The sequence below is a fragment of the Diplotaxodon limnothrissa genome, linkage group LG23 (assembly GCF_057381915.1).
Source record: "Diplotaxodon limnothrissa isolate DT_005_m linkage group LG23, D_limnothrissa_male_GT1.1, whole genome shotgun sequence".
NCBI classification, from domain to species: Eukaryota; Metazoa; Chordata; class Actinopteri; order Cichliformes; family Cichlidae; genus Diplotaxodon; species Diplotaxodon limnothrissa.
In genome coordinates, this window is record NC_140617.1 from 21,273,223 (window position 1) to 21,291,847 (window position 18,625).

Sequence of the window (18,625 nt, forward strand, 5' to 3'; positions counted from 1 at the left end):
ATTGATCTTTCTTAATATCTCAAGAAATGGACCAATATCTATTCACTCATTTATCCTTTCGGGTTACTGAAAGGCAATGATATTTATTATATAATTAATTTATCTGAATTACTTATTTTCAGAAATATTTGCTCCACTCTATAAACGTGAACTTAAAGCCCAACTGAAGAAGAAGTTCCAGTGTGTGTTTGAGGGAATCGCTAAAGCAGGAAACCCAACTCTTCTGAATCAGATCTACACAGAACTCTACATCACAGAGGGAGGGACTGCAGAGGTCAATGATGAACATGAGATCAGACAGATTGAAACAGTATCCAGGAAATCAAAGGGACCAGAAACAACAATCAGACAAGAAGATATCTTTAAATCTTCACCTGGAAGAGATGAACCAATCAGAACGGTGCTGACAAAGGGAGTGGCTGGCATTGGGAAAACAGTCTTAACACAGAAGTTCACTCTGGACTGGGCTGAAGAAAAATCCAACCAGGACATCCAGTTCATATTTCCATTCACTTTCAGAGAGCTGAATGTGCTGAAAGAGAAAAAGTTCAGCTTGGTGGAACTTGTTCATCACTTCTTTACTAAAACTAAAGAATCAGGAATCTGCAGGCTGGAAGACTTCCAGGTTGTGTTCATTCTTGATGGTCTGGATGAGTGCCGACTTAGTTTGGACTTCAACAAAACTAAAATCCTGACTGAAACAAGAAAGTCCACCTCATTGGATGTACTGTTGACAAACCTCATCAAGGGGAACCTGCTCCCATCTGCTCACCTCTGGATAACCACACGTCCTGCATCAGCCAGTCAGATCCCTCCTGAGTGTGTGGACCTGGTGACAGAGGTCAGGGGCTTTACTGACCCACAGAAGGAGGAGTACTTCAGGAAGAGATTCAGAGATGAGGAGCAGACCAGCAGGATCATCTCCCACATCAAGACATCACGAAGCCTCCACATCATGTGTCACATCCCAGTCTTCTGCTGGATCACTGCTACAGTTCTGGAGGATGTGCTGAAAACCACAGAGGGAGGACAACTGCCCAAGAACCTGACTGAGATGTACATTCACTTCCTGGTGGTTCAGGCCAAAGTCAAGAGGATCAAATATGATGGAGGATCGGAGACAGATCCACCCTGGAGTCCAGACAGCAGGAAGATGGTTGAGACTCTGGGAAAACTGGCTTTTGATCAGCTGCAGAAAGGAAACCTGATCTTCTATGAATCAGACCTGACAGAGTGTGGCATCGATATCAGAACGGCCTCAGTGTACTCAGGAGTGTTCACACAGATCTTTAAAGAGGAGAGAGGACTGTACCAGGACAATGTGTTCTGCTTTGTCCATCTGAGTGTTCAGGAGTTTCTGGCTGCTCTTCATGTCCATCTGACCTTCATCAACTCTGGAGTCAATCAGCTGGAAGAACAACAAACAAGCTCTCAGACAGAGAACGACTTCTATCAGAGTTCTGTGGACAAGGCCTTACAGAGCCCAAATGGACACCTGGACTTGTTCCTTCGTTTTCTCTTGGGTCTGAAAACTAATAAAATTTGTTTGCAAGGCCTGGTGACACAGACAGGAAGTAGCTTACAGACCAATCGGGAAACAGTTCAGTACATCAAGAACAAGCTCAGTGAGAATCTGTCTGTAGAGAAAAACATCAACCTGTTCCAGTGTCTAAATGAACTGAATGATCGTTCTCTAGTGGAGGAGATCCAACAGTCCCTGAGTTCAGGAAGTCTCTCCACTGATAAACTGTCTCCTGCTCAGTGGTCAGCTCTAGTCTTCATCTTACTGTCATCAGAAAAAGATCTGGATGTGTTTGACCTGAAGAAATACTCTGCTTCAGAGGAAGCTCTTCTGAGGCTGCTGCCAGTTGTCAAAGCCTCTAAAAAAGCTCTGTAAGTCATGATGTTTTTATAATTTAAATTCAGTTTACAAACAGAAAACTCTTGCTATTCCATTCTTCTTATTATACATATATCTTTTTAGGCTGAATAGCTGTAACCTGTCAGAGAGAGCATGTGGAGCTCTGTCCTCTTCTCTTCAACTAGAAGACTGTGAGCTCAGAGATCTAGACCTGAGTAACAACAACGTGCAAGACTCAGGTTTGACACTACTGTTTTCTCGACTGAAGACTACAAACTGGAAGCTGGAAACGCTCAGGTCAGATTATGTTGTTTATGATTTGACTTGAAATCTGCAACATAAAAGCTACATTTAGTTTTTGTACTGACATATCCTTACTCTTGGTATGGTATTACGGTAAATACCATGATGGTGGTGTGCTAGGTCGCAGCGGCCACACCGTGTCGAAATCATGGTGCAATTTTCGTGTTTTTACTCAAGTTCTATTTGAGTCCTGGTTCATTATATAGCTGTAATGTACGTCGGAACTACAGTCAAACACTTCTATAACCACCAACAACTTTTGGATTTAGGAAAACACTCAACCAGATGGAGACACAGTAGAGAAATTGCGCTGCTGCAGCATTCTGCAAGCTCTGAACAGACGGGCTACGGCACCACCACATCTTAGCGTCCGCCTGGAAGTCCATCGAAAACGGTGTCGGCGAGGAAGTGGAAGTGCAGTAAGCGAGCCGGTATCCATGCCGGTATACCGCGCTTCCATCACTGCTCTCCAACATGCGCTCCATAGAAAACAAACTGGACTGTTTGAGACTACAAATAAACTCCAGGAAAGAAACAAGGCACTGCTTTGTTCTTATTTTTACTGAAACATGGCTACACGGAGGCATCGTAGACCACGCTATCCAGCTAAATGGCTAGATAGCTACCATACCAACAGAGACCCCCTATCATCGGCAAGACACATGGCGGTGGACTGTGTGTTTACATCAATAACAGCTGGAGTAGGAATGCTCCAATTGTGTCTGTGCAATTTTTAGAACTTGTGGAGGCCTTAGCAATCAGATGCAGGCCGTTTTATATCCCAAGAGAGTTTACTGTGGTGATCATTGTTGCTGTTTACATCCCACCTAGTACTAGCACTAATGCTAAAGCTAGTGGAGCACGCAGTGAACTCTACAAGATTATCAGTGATCTGCAAACATCCCACCCTGACAGCTTCCTCATTGTCGCTGGGGATTTTAATAATGCCAAACTTAAATCAGTTCTACCCAAATTTCATCGGAACATTGACTTTGCAACAAGAGGGGACAACATGTTATACCTTGTTTACACAAACATCCAGCATGCATACAAGGCTTCATGCAACAGGCCCAGGTTCTTGGAGACACTGAAGAGCCCAATAAGAGATTAATGTTTCAGTGTGTCACAGATCAAACTCTACATTTCCATCAGCATAAAAGAGATTCAGCAGCAGATCAGAATCAAGTAGAGCAACATTTATACATTTTCTAAATTCCCAAATTCATACATGCGCATTCCTTTGACAATGCGACACACAGATTGCACTTCAGTGGATTTTAGTACAGTGGGCAGTGCATTCCCCTTGCACACACTTATAAGACACAAATTTTCTTTTCTTTTTTTTTTTTTACCTGTTTAGTTATATATATATATATATATATATATATATATATATATATATATATATATATATATATATATATATATATATATATATATATATATATATATATATAACACCCAGCACGCCCCTGCGGGCGGTTTATCCTTCAAGCTCGGGTCCTCTACCAGAGGCCTGGGAGCTTGAGGGTCCTGCGCAGTATCTTAGCTGTTCCCAGGACTGCGCTCTTCTGGACAGAGATCTCCGATGTTATTCCCGGGATCTGCTGGAGCCACTCGCCTAGCTTGTTGTTGGAATATATATATATATATATATATATATATATAATGGAAACATGGACATAATATGTAGACTCTCAGCTTTTATTTGAGGGTACTCATATTCAAATTGGATGAAGGGTTTAGGAGTTTCTGTCATGGTCCTGGGCCATGTTGGCCCAGTATTCTTAGTTTCCATGTATTTTTGTATTTTGTTCCTTATGTGTTTTCCCCTTGTGACTTTTATTCCCTGTGTGCCCCTCTATGTATCTGTGAGCCCTCGTCTCCCCTCCTTGTGTTTCATTCTATGTTTTCCCCAGCCCGTTATGTCTGTGTTCTCCCCGTGCTCTCTCTCCTCCTGTCTGAACCTCTGTACTTCCTGTTTTACTTTGCCCGTCTCCCGTTAGTGTTGTGTTCATTCCTGCCGTGTCTTGTTATGATTATCAGTGTCACCTGTGTTCCCCGCGTGCTCCCACTTCCCTCGTTAACCCTCTGTGTATTTATGTCTGCGTCTCCCTCAGTTCTGTGTCGCGTTCTCCCTCATAGCTGCGTGGATTTCCCTGTGTCTCTCTGCAAGTGTTAGTTATTGTTCCCGGTTTAAGTTTTGTATTTCTTGTGATCTGCCTTCCAGCATTAAAGCTGTGATTTTGAGTTTATCCCCTGAGTCTGTGAGTTTGCATTTTGGGTCCTCATCCTGCCTGCCACACAGCTATCATGACAGTTTCAGCTACTTTAAAGGGACTAAAAGACTCAAAAGCTATTTCATGGGAAGGTGTGAGCAATTCCTTCTTTATGTCATTATCAATTAAGCAGATAAAAGGCCTGGAGTTGATTTGAGGTGTGGTGCTTGCATTTGGAAGATTTTGCTGTGAACAGACAACATATGGTCAAAGGAGCTCTCCATGAAACAAGCCATCCTTAAGCCTATCTGAGAAATTGCTACAATATTAGGACGTCCAGGGAAGACAATAGTGCTGGATGACTGCAGAATGATTTCCATGTTGAAGAGAAACCCCTTTACAACATCCAACAATGTAAACAAACACTCTCCAGGAGGTAAGCGTATTGATATTCAAGGCTACCATAAACAAATGACTGCATTTACTGCAAGGTGCAAGCCACTCATAAGCCTCAAGAATAGAAAGGCTAGATTGGACTCTAAAAAAGCCAGCACAAAAAATGTTTTTTGGACAGATGAAACCAAGAACACCGTCTACCAGAATGATGGCTAGAAAAAAAAGTATGATTATGTGACACAGGACAGAAGCAGCTGAATAAATTCTGATGTGTTCAGAGATGTATTGTTTGCTCACATAAATGCAGTGAAACTGATTGGGTGGTGTTTCATAATACAGTTGGACAATGACCCAAAACAGCCAAAGTAACCCAGGAGTTTATCAAAGCAAAGAAGTGGTAGTATCTTGAAAGGCCAAGTCAGTCACCGGGGCCCTGTTTCAGGAAGCCGGTTTAGTGGAAAAACTGAGTAAGTATACCCTGAGTTAACGAAAACTCTGGGTTTTCGGTTTCACAAAGCGAGTTCAGCTGAAGCCTGAGTGAGTCACTATGACGACACACTCCGTGAAGCTAACCTGCCCCCTAGCAGGTTTACTACAACTAACCCTGACTGTCCCCGCCTCTTTGTCGGAAACCTGACAGTAGGAAGTGTCGGACATGGCGTGCCACTTCCTTGAAGAGCCAGTAGATCGTGAAGCCCAAATTCTCCACAGAGCTCTCCGCCGGGAGAGAGTGATTAGAGCGCGTTTGGACATTTTATCATTTCCTGATGATTTTCTGTGCGAACGTTACCGTTTCTCAGCACAATCTCTAAGTTATTTGGATAACATCCTCAGACCATATATTACGCATGTGACACATCGCGGACATGCTCTCAGTTCATTACGTATTATATGTATTGCACTTCGTTTTTTTGCAAACGGGAGCTTTCTGTATAATATTGGTGACGCTGAGCACGTTTCCAAGGCTACCGTCTGTCGGGCAGTCAGGAATGTTACAGTTGCACTGAAACGTCTCCTGTACTCGTTTGTGGTGTTCCCCGGTCATAGACCCACAAGATTCATCAAAGAGGGATGCCACAAAATTGCAGGTATCAGGATGACCAAAACTTAATTTATGATGTGGTGATACTTGGACTACTACTTAAATTGTACATTTATTTTCACGGTTCCCAGGCGTGATTGGCTGTACAGATGGCACTCACATTCCAATCATTGCTCCTTCAGTAAATGAAGGAGACTATGTGAACAGGAAGTCTTTCCACAGCATTAATGTGCAGGTACATGGTTCCCTGTAGCATTTCAAACTAACAAATCATTTCATTATAGTAATGGATGCTAATTTGTGTTCTCTGCACTGTGAAGATCATATGTGATGCTGCCAACATTATCACAAATGTGGAAGCCAAGTGGCCAGGCTCTGTCCATGACTCACAAATATTCCGTGAATGTACACTGAGCACAAAATTTGGACATGGTGAGTTGAGAATACTTTAAAATATATAAAGACCAATTGCTTCAGGGACATTTGAACTGAAGTGTATCCTTCTGTCTTAGGAGAGTTCACTGGCTACTTGCTTGGTGATAGGGGGTATCCATGTTTACCCTATTTGCTTACCCCTTACCCTGACCCTGAACCGGGCCCACAGCAGCGATATAATTTGGCTACTTACAGGACAAGAGCCAGAATTGAAATGACTATCGGAATGCTTAAGGCCCGGTTCCAGTGCCTGCAAAGACTCAGGGTCACCCCAGAAAGGGCATGTGACATTATTGTGGCATGTGTGATTCTTCACAACATTGCCACAATTAGAGGAGAACACTGTCCTTCTGAACCAAACATCAGCAGTGATCCAAACCATGAACATCCTGACCCTCCCACGGACATACAAGATGGAAGCGCAGTCAGAGACACCATATGTCACAATCATTTCCTTTGACCCATCACCTCAACATGTTGAAAGACGAATAAACAGATTTTCTGTTCAACTGGCTTTATTGGTCGCCTGTATTTCCTGTACACAAAGTATTAAAAGATGTAAACCTCATAAAGTGTCTCTGTTGCTTCCTCCTCCGTAACAGCTGCCAATGTTTCTTCATTATTTTCCTGCAGTAAAGAAGTTAACAACATTGCTGTTCTACTGTAAACTCATCTAATCTGTGGAGTATTACTCACAACTGCATGTTGGTCTGGCTCAACAGGAGGCTGCACCAGATGCAGTACACCATCACCATCAACTGATAGAATATGAGGTTTATACAGGTCACTTATAACTTACAAGGGACCAAATGGCAATTAACAAACATACCAATCACCTTACACTTCATTGTCATTATGCTCTCAAAGACAACCAAGACTGAGGGAAGGCAAAATCAGTCGGAAAATAACTTCACTACAAAATAATCCATTATGGTAAAGAGTTTATCAGATGAATGAGTGGCACTGCAAAGGTGACTGTGAAGAAAGGATGTATGCACATCATGTATTATTTTGAATTTACCCCTTATGTCGGCACTTGTGTCTTGCGGGGTTATTGACTCAGAGGATGTCCCCGCAGAGATGCCTTCAGCCACAGGGCGCCCACTGTTTTGGCTGAGGGCCAACTGCTCAGCCTCTGTGAGTAGTGGTGGTAGAGGACCCCCACCTGTTTTTCGGGCCTCCGCTTTTTTTCTGTTGGCTATAACGGGTCACATTTGAGCATACAGAGTAAGCAAATATGTACTTGTAATGTGCTCAGATACTTTCAATAAGTGCTTACAGAAAGGAAATTAATGTAGCCTCTAACTGCAATTGATTTACATGGGACAAACAGACCAAGCACTGTGGCTCATAATACAATTACACCTTACCTGTTTGGACTATATTTTTATATTTCATTTTTACTTGCTGCCAGGAACGTTTGGGGCCTGTTGGGTTGCACCTGCGCTCACATCACATCACAAAATAAAATGTATAAAATAACAAATAAAATAACATATGATAAAATAACGTGTTAAATGGGTGGAAATCCCTAGATCAGTGTTTAAATTAACACTCACGCATTGACTCTGTCGGCTATGTTTTGCCATGCATGCTCTTTCTTTTGCAGCTGTGGCTGTGTTACTTTTTCCGCGGAATTTGCATGTTATCGGCATATGCTGCCATCAGAATTTCGGCCTCAAGCGCTGTGAAATACATTGACCGCGCCTTCTTTCCCTCCGTCTCCATGGTGACTCGCTTAATCTGTGCTCCACTAATCAGGGCTTTATGTATCCTCGTCCGCGCGCTTCACTTGGGGTTAAAGCAACTCCGCGTTGATTGAACTAATTGTTATCAGCCTTTCTGAAACCGAATATTCCGAGTTGGACAGTTCGGGGTTACTCAACCCTGCGTATCGTTTTTCACTCTGAGTTTTCTAAACCGGCTTCCTGAAATAGGGCCCTGATCTTAACCCAAATGAGCATGGATTTCACTTGTTGAAGACTAAACTACAGACAGAAAGGCCAACAAATGTCTCTTTCTGGACAACTTCTCTTAACTTCAACTTGAGGATGTTCCAGCTGTCTAACGGATTTGCTTCTCCATAGTGGTCAGATGTCTGTCTGTGTTAACGGGAACGTGGAGCTCAGTGATGGTGTAGCTAACTTCTGTGTGGCTCTTATGGGGTTGTTTTTTTTTTGGGGGGGGGGGGATCTCTCTTTTTGTTTTTTTCTGTTTTTGTTCTTTTTCTTTTTTCTCATTGCTTGTTTGGTAAATAATAAGAGAGGAAAACAATGTTCCAACATGAGAAATTCTGTTTTGTATTCATTGTAAACAGTTTGTGTTTTTCGTCTTCTTTTTTTCTTTATAAACTATATCCACAAATACTCAATAAAAATGTTTTGAATTAAAAAAAAGAAAGGCCAACAAACAAACGGCAAATGAAAGTCACTGCAGTAAAGTCACTGGGCATTAAAAAGGAGAAAACCCAGCATCTGGTGATATCTATGAGTTCAAGACTTCAAGACTGTCATTGCCAGCAAAGGGGTTTCAAGCATTAGAAATTAACATTTTGTTTTCAGTTATTTAATTTGTCCAATTATAGGGATTGTTTTACAAAAGATCCTTTCCTCCCATTTTTATGCATTTTTTTTCCGACCTACTGAATTAAAGCTGAAAGTCTGCACTTCAACCACATCTGAGTTGTTCCATTTGAAATTGATTGTGGTAATGTACAAAACCAAAATTAGAAAAAAGTTGTCTCTGTCCAAATATTTATGGACCTAACTAAGTGTAAGTAAATTTTTATTTATATAGCACCTTTCTAGACAGAGAATCACAAAGTGCTGCACATAGAATAACAATTCATAAAACATAAAACAAACAACATAAACAGGGAAGAATTAAGCAAAAGCAATTCTAAAAAGGTGAGTTTTGAGTTGTTTTTTAAAAGCGACTACTGAGTCCGCAGTTCTTAGGCTCAGAGCGAGAGAGTTTTTATTTGATATACCTTTATTAGTCCCACAAGGGGAAATTTCATAAGGCTGCCGACCTATTGAACGCAATGGCGGCACCATCTGACCTTCCGACCATACATACATTACAGAAAACATCACATGGGGAAGACAGGTCAGAGAGGTATAACAATGGAAAAATGCACCACATGAGGAAAGATAAGGAGAAAAAATAACTCCCCCCAGACTGAGCTCCAACAGGGAGCTCAGCTTGAGAACAGAAAAAAACACCTCTGCACATAGCACATGAAAAAACTCTTAATACACCAAAGAAACACATGACAAGCAACAGGGGTGGGTAAAGGGTGTTCCACAGTCTGGGGGCTGTTAGGTCTGCACTCCCAGGCCCTGCTAGTTCAGAGACTTATCCCTGTGAACGAAGCAAGACAATCAGAGCTCGATCGGTTTCAAACTTGCAAGGGAAGCCGGTCGGATCAGGATCTTGGAGCTACAAGATCCTCACCTGATCCCAGCCAACTCCAAAAAAACAGTGTCCCCTTGCAGCCTTTTATTCAGTGAACACACAACCCCATTGTAAAACCCCTATGGTGTGTCATAAAAGTTAAAGGCACTGTGTGCGTGTGCATGCACGTGAGTGAGTGTGTGTGCATGTGTGTGCATGTGTATACACACACATGCAGGAAGTCACGTATACCTCTGTATACGTGACTTCCTGCTGGTCATAAAAGGGTCATCTCTACGGTGGCCCTGACATCTCCCCTATATGGCTCAACTCCTTTAATGGTCCACCATATACAAGCACAGGTGAGCCCATAAATGGAAGGAAGTAAACATGCCTTACTAAATAAGCAAACCAAAACCTTACATAGAATGTGCCTGCAATTAAACACTATAGCTATTGCCTCCCCATCATCCTACATGTAGAGGAGGGACAGAAAAATATCTGAACATGCAGTTCAGGACAAGGTTTACAATTTTAAGTACAACAATGACAACTTTTATCAAAATCACTCCAACAGGGGCCACAGTGGCAAAAGCTCTATCACCTTTAGTTCTCATCTTTTGGTCAGAAGCCAATAAAAAGTGAGTTACAGTAGTCCAAGCATAAAGAAATAAATGTATGTATAGAAATCTCCAGTTCAGAGCGAGATACAATACATCTTAATTTAGCAACATTTCTTAAATGATAAAAACAAGACCGAACCAGAGATTTGACATGACCATCCAATGTGAGAGTCGAGTCAAAAGTTACACCTAAATTCCTGATAGAGGATTTAACATAGACCAAAAGAGGACCAAGGGCTTACACTATCTGGGGTAAAAATCTGTCAGGAGCGCATACAAGGACTTCAGTTTTCCCCTCATTAAGTTTGAGGAAGTTAACAGCCATCCAACGTTTGATCGAATCTAAGAAGTCATTCAGAAACTGGAGCTTAGATAAATCTTGGGGCTTAAAAAATGTATAGCTGCATCTCATCAGCATAACAGTGATAGGAAATGTCCTCGGAGGGGTTCATTATACGTTGGAGGGGAAGAAGCTATATTAAAAACAATAAAGGCCCCAAAACAAAACCTTGAGGGACACCGTAAGTAAGGGAGGTAGAGGATGACCTGAAATAAGAGACCGTCACAGAAAAACATTGGTTATGTAACTATGAGGAGAACCACTCCAAGGCAGTTCCAGATATACCAACCCAATATTTTAGCCTTTCAAGCAAAATGGTGTGGTTAACTGTGTCAAAAGCCGATGTTAGGTCCAGAACAGAGCAGAACAGAACATTTTCCTGCATCATTACTCATAAAAATGTCACTAGAGACTTTAAGAAGGGCTGTTTCCGTAGAGTGAACTCTCTGAAAGCTGGACTGAAACTTGTCAAAAAGGCTGTGTTTGTCTAGAACTGCTATAAGTTGCTTAGCCACAACCTCTTCTAGAAGGTTAGCAATTAATGGTAATTGGTGACTATCTATATCTATACTGCACATTAAACATGATATAATTGCTATAATAAATGCGAATTGAGAGATAAACAGGAGAGACATTTTCATCGATGCAGAAGACAATCAATGAACTCGCTTCACAGCTGACTGTCATGAATGACTGTTTTTTTAGTTTCAAAGAGACATGAGGGGTACTCCCCAAAGTCTGGCCTGGATCAGTGTCTGTGGTTACCATACTTACTGGAAAAGCTACTGTGAATTAAACAGATGGCATAACTTACCGGCAATATGAGTCTTTACATTTTTCATTACAAAAGAAATGTACGAATTAGTTAATTTAAAGTTATCATATTTATAGTTATCAGTGTCATAGAATTCTAGTCTAACACATATGAGCATCAGATCAAATCACAGGGCTGCTGTACATCGAAGGACCAGCAGGTGTCAGTACTTCCAAATTAGCGGTTAAACAAGGCTTCGTGTGATCTGCCTTTTGGTGAAGCAATTGGCCAGAAAGATTCGACACATTCATGGGGCTTCATCACATCATCACTATTTACAGTTTATAGCAGCACCATTACCGCTTGTGATTTGAAATGCATTCTGAGATACCTGGTTGTCCCAAGTCAACACTACCGCCAGTCCATAGCAATTGGTTGTCTAAGATCAAACTGTCTTCATTTACTGTGCGCGGTAAGCAATAAGATGTTACACAAGCTGGAGTGGCAGTGTTAACCCCACCCCTTGACTTTGATGGGTGACAAATGAAATTAATTAATGAACAAAGCAGCAGGGCCAGGAGTGCTAAAATGAATTAAGTAAATACATCATTAAATAATTAATTTAATATTTCAAAAATTTATTAATTAAATATATAATTATTAATTAAATGTCTCATTGATTAATTAATTTGGAAATAAATAATTTAATAACTGTTTTAAATTAAATTAATGACATTTAATAAATTATTTAATAACATGTTTAATTAATTAAGATTATATTTTATCAAGATCATATTTTTTTTCAAAGGTGCAGACCACAAAGTTTAACATGCTGTTATTTTTCTCATTATTGTCTCTACAGATTGAGTGTCTGTAATCTCTCAGAGAGAAGCTGTGAAACTCTGTCTTCACTTCTCAGCTCCCAGCCTTCCAGTTTGAGAGAGCTTGACCTGAGTAACAATGACCTGAAGGACTCTGGAGTGAAAGTTTTGTCTTCTGGACTAGAAAGTCTGTGTTGTAAACTGGAAACACTCAGGTCAGCATTCTTAAAATGGTCAATAGATGACTATTTCAAATCTTTAAGCAATGCAGGGCTTTCTGTTGTGATTTAAATTATCTACAGTATTATATTGTTCATCCTAATCTGTGCGATTTATCTGATCAAAAAATGAAAAACGTATAAATAAAGTGTTGGAAGTTGTCCAACATATTGAACATATTTATTTCAGATGTTTTTGTTGTCCTCACAAGGTAATATAAGATATAAAGACTTTTATAATATAGACTTAATTTGCTGTCATAATCTGGTCAGACGTCTCGCTTGCCCAATATTTTCATTAGAACCAAAAAGCAACAAAGCTGATGACACCCGAAACAGTCTCAGCCCTACTTTATGTATTTTTTGTCTTAATTTTTATTTCATTAATTTTTTATCATTTGCAGATTTTAAGGTTTAGATTGACTAATGGCTATTTTTAACTACTGCTTCAGTCATGTCATTTTTTAATGATTTTTGGCTGCAATTTTTCTGTTTGCATTTAGCTGTGTTGCTATTCTCTAAGAGTATTTGTCATGTCTACAGGCTGTCAGGCTGCCTGATCACAGAAGAAGGTTGCAAGTCTCTGGTCTCAGCTTTTAGCCTCAATTCTTCCCATCTGAAAGAGCTGGACCTGAGCTACAATAATCCAGGAGAGGCAGTAGTGAAGATGCTTGAGCAGCTAAGACTGGACACTCTGAGGTATGTAGATGGCCGTTACAACCACAAACACTGTCTGATAGATGAGGAAACTGACCCTGTCTGATTACTTAATGCTGGAAACTAGTGTAATTTGAATAATCACACATGTAGGAACATTTTTCCCATTCTGGTCTAACATAAACAGTAGATGTCTGTATGGGGTCTCAAAGGGCAAATTTTCTATCAACAACAATGGTGCAACCTGTTCTAACTGATGTGTGGAAAGGAACTTACATCTTTACTCTCTGACCTTTATTTAGATTAAGTTTTATCTGTGTGTAGAGACCACGCCCAGGACATGTTTAGCCCCTAATTCTTCCCCTAATTCTAGCATAAACTAGAATTAGGGGAAGAATTAGGGTTGTTTGCCTAGCTTAGAAAAAAAGAATTGTTAATATAAATGGATTACTAGGTCACTCAACCTAACTGGCCACCTACAAAAATAGGCTTTGCATTGCTAGTTTGCTGCTTCTGAGCGTTTACATCTGAGACTTGTTTGTGCTAAAATATCAAATTGATCTTCTGGACTTTGTGATGACACAGTCACAGTTACATAAAGTCAAAGTTAATTAACTTTGGTTGAAATTCAAATTCAATTATAATAAGAAATAATAATTACAGCAGAAAGCGAATACTAAGGAACAATGGAATGGAGCTGGTGGAGCAAACTGGGTCACCGGTTGGGGTGTTAGGCCCAGACTAGTGGGTGTTTTTGACTCTAAAGCCGGTCTAGCATTAACAACCTGTTACCCTGCAGCCTGCACTGCAGGATATGTACTGTGCCATTGAGAGCTCCAGAAAGAGCCTGCACGGTGGTCCTGCAGCCAACCAGCACTTCAGTCAAATGTTATTGATATTTTTGCATAAATAAATGAAGATGATGAGCCTTTTAACACACATACAAAAGGAACATGTAAACATATGCTATAATTATTTTAGTGTGATGCTGTGATACATCATATTGTGAAATATCACTGACATTACATACTGTGCTCAACTGAACTCTCAAATGTAAAAATATTTGTTAGGATATATACTGTTATATACAGTTAGGAGAATATGAAATAAATCTATACATCATAAAGGTCAGCCAGAGGACAGAAGCAATCCAAAAACGACAAGTATGAGAATGAGAGTGAGTGAAACAGAGCAAGAGAATACAAAAACAGAAACAAATGAAAAGTGAAGTGACAATTGCTTCCTTTTGTCTTAACTGCAACTGCTTCTGTTTGCACATTGATCTGATTATTTATGAATTCTTGCCATTCACATTCAGGTTAAGTAGCAGCACATCACAGATGGGAAAATGAAAAGCAAGCAGGTCCCTCAGTGATCATCCACATGCAGAAAAATACAACATACCTGTTAATTAACAGGTCACAGAGTCACTGATATTGTCAATTTAGAACAAACAGAGAGAAGACAGAGACAGAGTCTGAACAAAAAAATAATAGATGATTTTATAGGGTGATGAAAGAGGAACTCTTCTCAGAATGAGTGGCAGGAAGCAGGAATGTTGACTTAATTTTAGGTAAATTAAGCTCATTGGCTATTCCTGCTGTTTGTGTCATATCACAATGGCATGTTGTATCATGTCTCATTTATTACAGTTATAATTGTTTACAGACTAAAGCATGGAATTGCAGATTTGTGTTCTAATACGTGGAGCTAGTAAATAAAATCTATGAATTATTCCATCCTGACTGAAGCATAACCTTTGTAAAAGCAATAGCAAAGATAGCAAAGGATACACTAATGATCATGAGGATCACATCATATTCTATGACCGCTACAGTAGCTCAAAATATGTGATGCACTGGCTGCTGCACTCTACCTGTACTAAATCATTTTTTGTACCCAGTCCCAGTCTTTATGTTTAATATGTACTCACTCCCTGACAGCATGAATGAATGTCACAGTGTGTTGAAATTGACTGTGACTGTGGCACATGTTGAATGCTCTCTGGACATCATGCTTAATAATAAAGATTATGATGTAATGTGCTAATCATTTTTGCTCTTTTGAAGTTTAGACATTTTCTTCAAGTGTATGTGTCAAAAAGTTGGATTTTTCCTTTATCAGTGTCTATCAGTATTTGTATGAGAGCGATGTAATGTCCACGTGTGCATGCTGAAAGAGACTGTGCTGGTCTGACCCCCCTCCTCCTTTCAGGGTGGAGCCTGCTGGAGTCCGATGGCTGACACCAGGTCTGAGGAAGTGTAAGTGTGTTTTTAATGTGATTCATAAAAAAAAAACGGAAACATTTAACCACCTTCAAACTGTCACATCACTCATTCACATCTCTGATGTCAAAAGTCATCATCAAAGTGTCAATCAATGAACAGATGATGGATCAATAACTGCAGCTGGATTGTGTTTGTTTCTCCATCAGATTCCTGTCAACTCACAATCGACACAAACACAGTGAACAGAAACCTCAAACTGTCTGACAACAACAGGAAGGTGACACGTGTTTTATCGATTCCATTATATCCTGATCATCCAGACAGATTTGACTGGTATCCTCAGCTGCTGTGTAAAGATGAGCTTGAAGGTCGCTGTTACTGGGAGGTTGAGTGGAGAAGAACGGCTTGGTTATCAGTGAGTTACAGAGGAATCAAAAGGAAAGGAAGGAGTGATGAGTGTGTGTTTGGTTTAAATGATCAGTCCTGGAGTCTCAGATGCTCTAATGATGCTCATTCTGTCTGGCACAGAAGCATAAAAACGTCCGCCTCCTCCTCCTCTGTCTCTAACAGAGCAGCAGTGTATGTGGACTGTCCTGCTGGCACTCTGTCCTTCTACAGAGTCTCCTCTGACACTCTGATCCACCTCCACACCTTCAACACCACATTCACTGAACCTCTTTATCCTGGATTTGGGTTCTGGGCTCCATCGGATGGTTTGGCAAAGGGTATTATCGACATTTATGGCCCTCCTTTGAATAAACTATTATTTGACTTTGAGTCAGTGACTCTGTGTAGTTAGCGTTCCCCTGTTAGAGAAACAGCTCAGTCTGTACATATTTGGCTCTTTCAGTCAGAAACACATCATGAGATGTATGAAAGATGCTGATATTTTATTTTCAGTACATTTAGAATGGTGAAATAACTCAACTTTAACATGTCAGTGGTGGCATTTGGAGAATTAAACCATCCTTTAGAAACTAGATATAAATATTATATTTTCCAATATGATTTTTTTCTGTGGTACAGATGACAATGAAAAGATATAAAACAGTCTGCAAATCATAAGTTATCAATTCAAATGATTATTAACGCCATAAGAGAAGGTTTCCTGTTATTTGTACCACTCAGTTGGTCATGTGATCTGGCTGTGCAGTCCACCATAACTGACATCGCTTTCTATTTTGATATTTTCATGGTAAATAAACAGATTCTTGTTTAGCACTTTTCTGCACACATTCATACTCTGATGGATGATAGAGAGGGTTAGTATCTTGCTCAAGTATATTTTGCATGCCAACTGGAGCAGCCAGGGATTGAACCACCAACATTCTGATCATTAGATGCCTTGCTCTATCTCCTGAGCTATAGCCAGCCATCATCAAAGCCCTTTCTTAAATCCTCTCTGAGAGAATCTCAAACATGAGGAAGACAGGGAAGAGAGTGGACTCATTAGTAAAATGAAACACAGCCAATATTGACGTTTAAGACAAGGGAGGTAACAGAAATACTAAATATATATATATGGCAGTGGTCACCATGGCAACATCACTGTCATTTGCTGTGTATTGTATTGATCATAATCCTGTCGTTTGTATTTCTTTTTATTGTTACCATTTTTGTCTTTTTTTAACAAACTATTTTTATCTCTTGCCATTGTTTGCCAGTGAGTGAAACAAAATTTTGTTCCATCTTTCTGCAATAAAAAATATCTTTAATTCTTGCAAGTGTAGAGTTGTAGTTACTTACAGTGACCACTAGAGGCAAGTGATCCTAATAGTTTCCCTGGAACCGTCCAGTTCATCCACATAAATAAGATGGCTGGTTCCATCTTATTTATGTGTTTATATGTGTAAAAACCACAACCAATACAGCCTTCGTTCGAACAAAATCATACAATTGATTGTCCCAAAAATCAGAACAGAATTGGGGAAAAAGGCTTTTAAATATGCTGCCCCTGCTTCCTGGAATAATCTGCAGAAGGAACTGAAATGATCAGAATTGGTTACCTTGGGAGAGTTTAAGTGAACAGCTCTTTTACTCAGTGTGATTGTTTTTAATGTACTCTTAATTTGATCTGTTATTGTATATTTTACACATGGTGGTATGGGATATTGTATTTGTTTTAAATGTTATATACCTATGTGGTATGTGACTTTTGTTGCCATGATGCCAGGTCTCTCTTGGAAATGAGATTTTTAATCTCAATGAGATTTTTTTTACCTGGATAAATAAAGGACTAATAAAAAAAAAAAAAATTAATGAAGCTGTTGGTGATCAACGCTTATCAGTACAACTATAAAAACAATATTAAACATTTAAGTGCTCTACAAATAGTTTGTCTGATGTATATAACTAAAATGTGTTTTAAAAGGGTAAATATAAATGTCAAATTGACAGCAGATTTCACCGTAATGTACTCTATTTTTAAAATATGCCAAATATAATCTGGCTTGGTAATGTTTTACTCATATTTTGTTTACGCAGACTAAAGCAGTAGGACATGAGATGAAACACTGCTCCCCTCAAGCAGGAGGCTCCAGTCCATTCTAGTGAGCCGGACAACAGGAGCCATGGGTTTTTTTCCCCCTTTGTCTCACCCTCTCTCTCGCACTTTTTTTCCGCTTCACTCCACACACAAGCCTTGTGCTTTGCGCTGAGCAGAGGGGGGAGGGGCGGTAGTTACACTTGCAGTAGCACAGGAACAGAGCGGGAGGGAAAGAGACAGAAAGAGAGCCAGGGACAACAACATCACATTAAAAAGGTATAGTAATCATCCACAACTATTTTCAGTTGCGGATGATAAAGGATTCCGAAAGTTTATTCATGCAGGTCCATATGACAGAGAATGTGCATCTTCTTTTTGTTTTCATATTTTAATTTATATTTAATTGTGTTGTGGTTTGCAGTGTTTTGTGTTGTTTCACTTTAAATTTGTTTAAAAAGGAAAAGCTGAAAATTTAAATAGTTAAAAGATGAAATGTGAATAGTTGGACTGCTGCAAGGGGGGGAGATGAGATGAGACCACAGTGGAAGGAGCAGGGGAGGACATGGAGGAAGGCTGTTTTAGTGTGGGAAATGAAATTTGGGTTTAAGAAACTGGGAAGAAAAAACGACTGCCTTGTGTGGAGAATTGAAGAGTGTCTGGAGCACCGCAAAGAGGAGAGGTACACAAAAATTACACAAACAGAAAAATGCATTAATCCTACTAACACATACACACATGCAATGAAGCTCATGAAGATCAAACAGTATTTTTAACCATGCATTTCTGTTACCATCATCTTGTCCGGTTCACTTAGTAGGTTAAAAGGTGATACATAGACTAGTGAACT

At 39.9% G+C, this 18,625-nt stretch overlaps 1 protein-coding gene across 12 annotated transcripts in view; it reads left to right on the forward strand.

Moving 5' to 3' along the window:
* LOC146607984 (protein NLRC3-like) overlaps positions 1-17,522 on the forward strand; it is a 35,299-nt gene extending 17,777 nt beyond the window's left edge. For all 12 annotated transcript variants that reach the window (XM_085348453.1, XM_085348456.1, XM_085348452.1 and 9 more), the window contains 6 exons: positions 123-1,893; positions 1,985-2,158; positions 12,232-12,405; positions 12,952-13,107; positions 15,280-15,326; positions 15,500-17,522. In XM_085348453.1, coding sequence (XP_085204579.1) covers positions 123-1,893; positions 1,985-2,158; positions 12,232-12,405; positions 12,952-13,107; positions 15,280-15,326; positions 15,500-16,092 — 2,915 coding nt within the window. In that variant the 3' untranslated portion in view covers positions 16,093-17,522. The remainder of the gene's footprint in view (positions 1-122; positions 1,894-1,984; positions 2,159-12,231; positions 12,406-12,951; positions 13,108-15,279; positions 15,327-15,499) is intronic.
* The last annotated feature ends 1,103 nt before the right edge of the window (positions 17,523-18,625 follow it).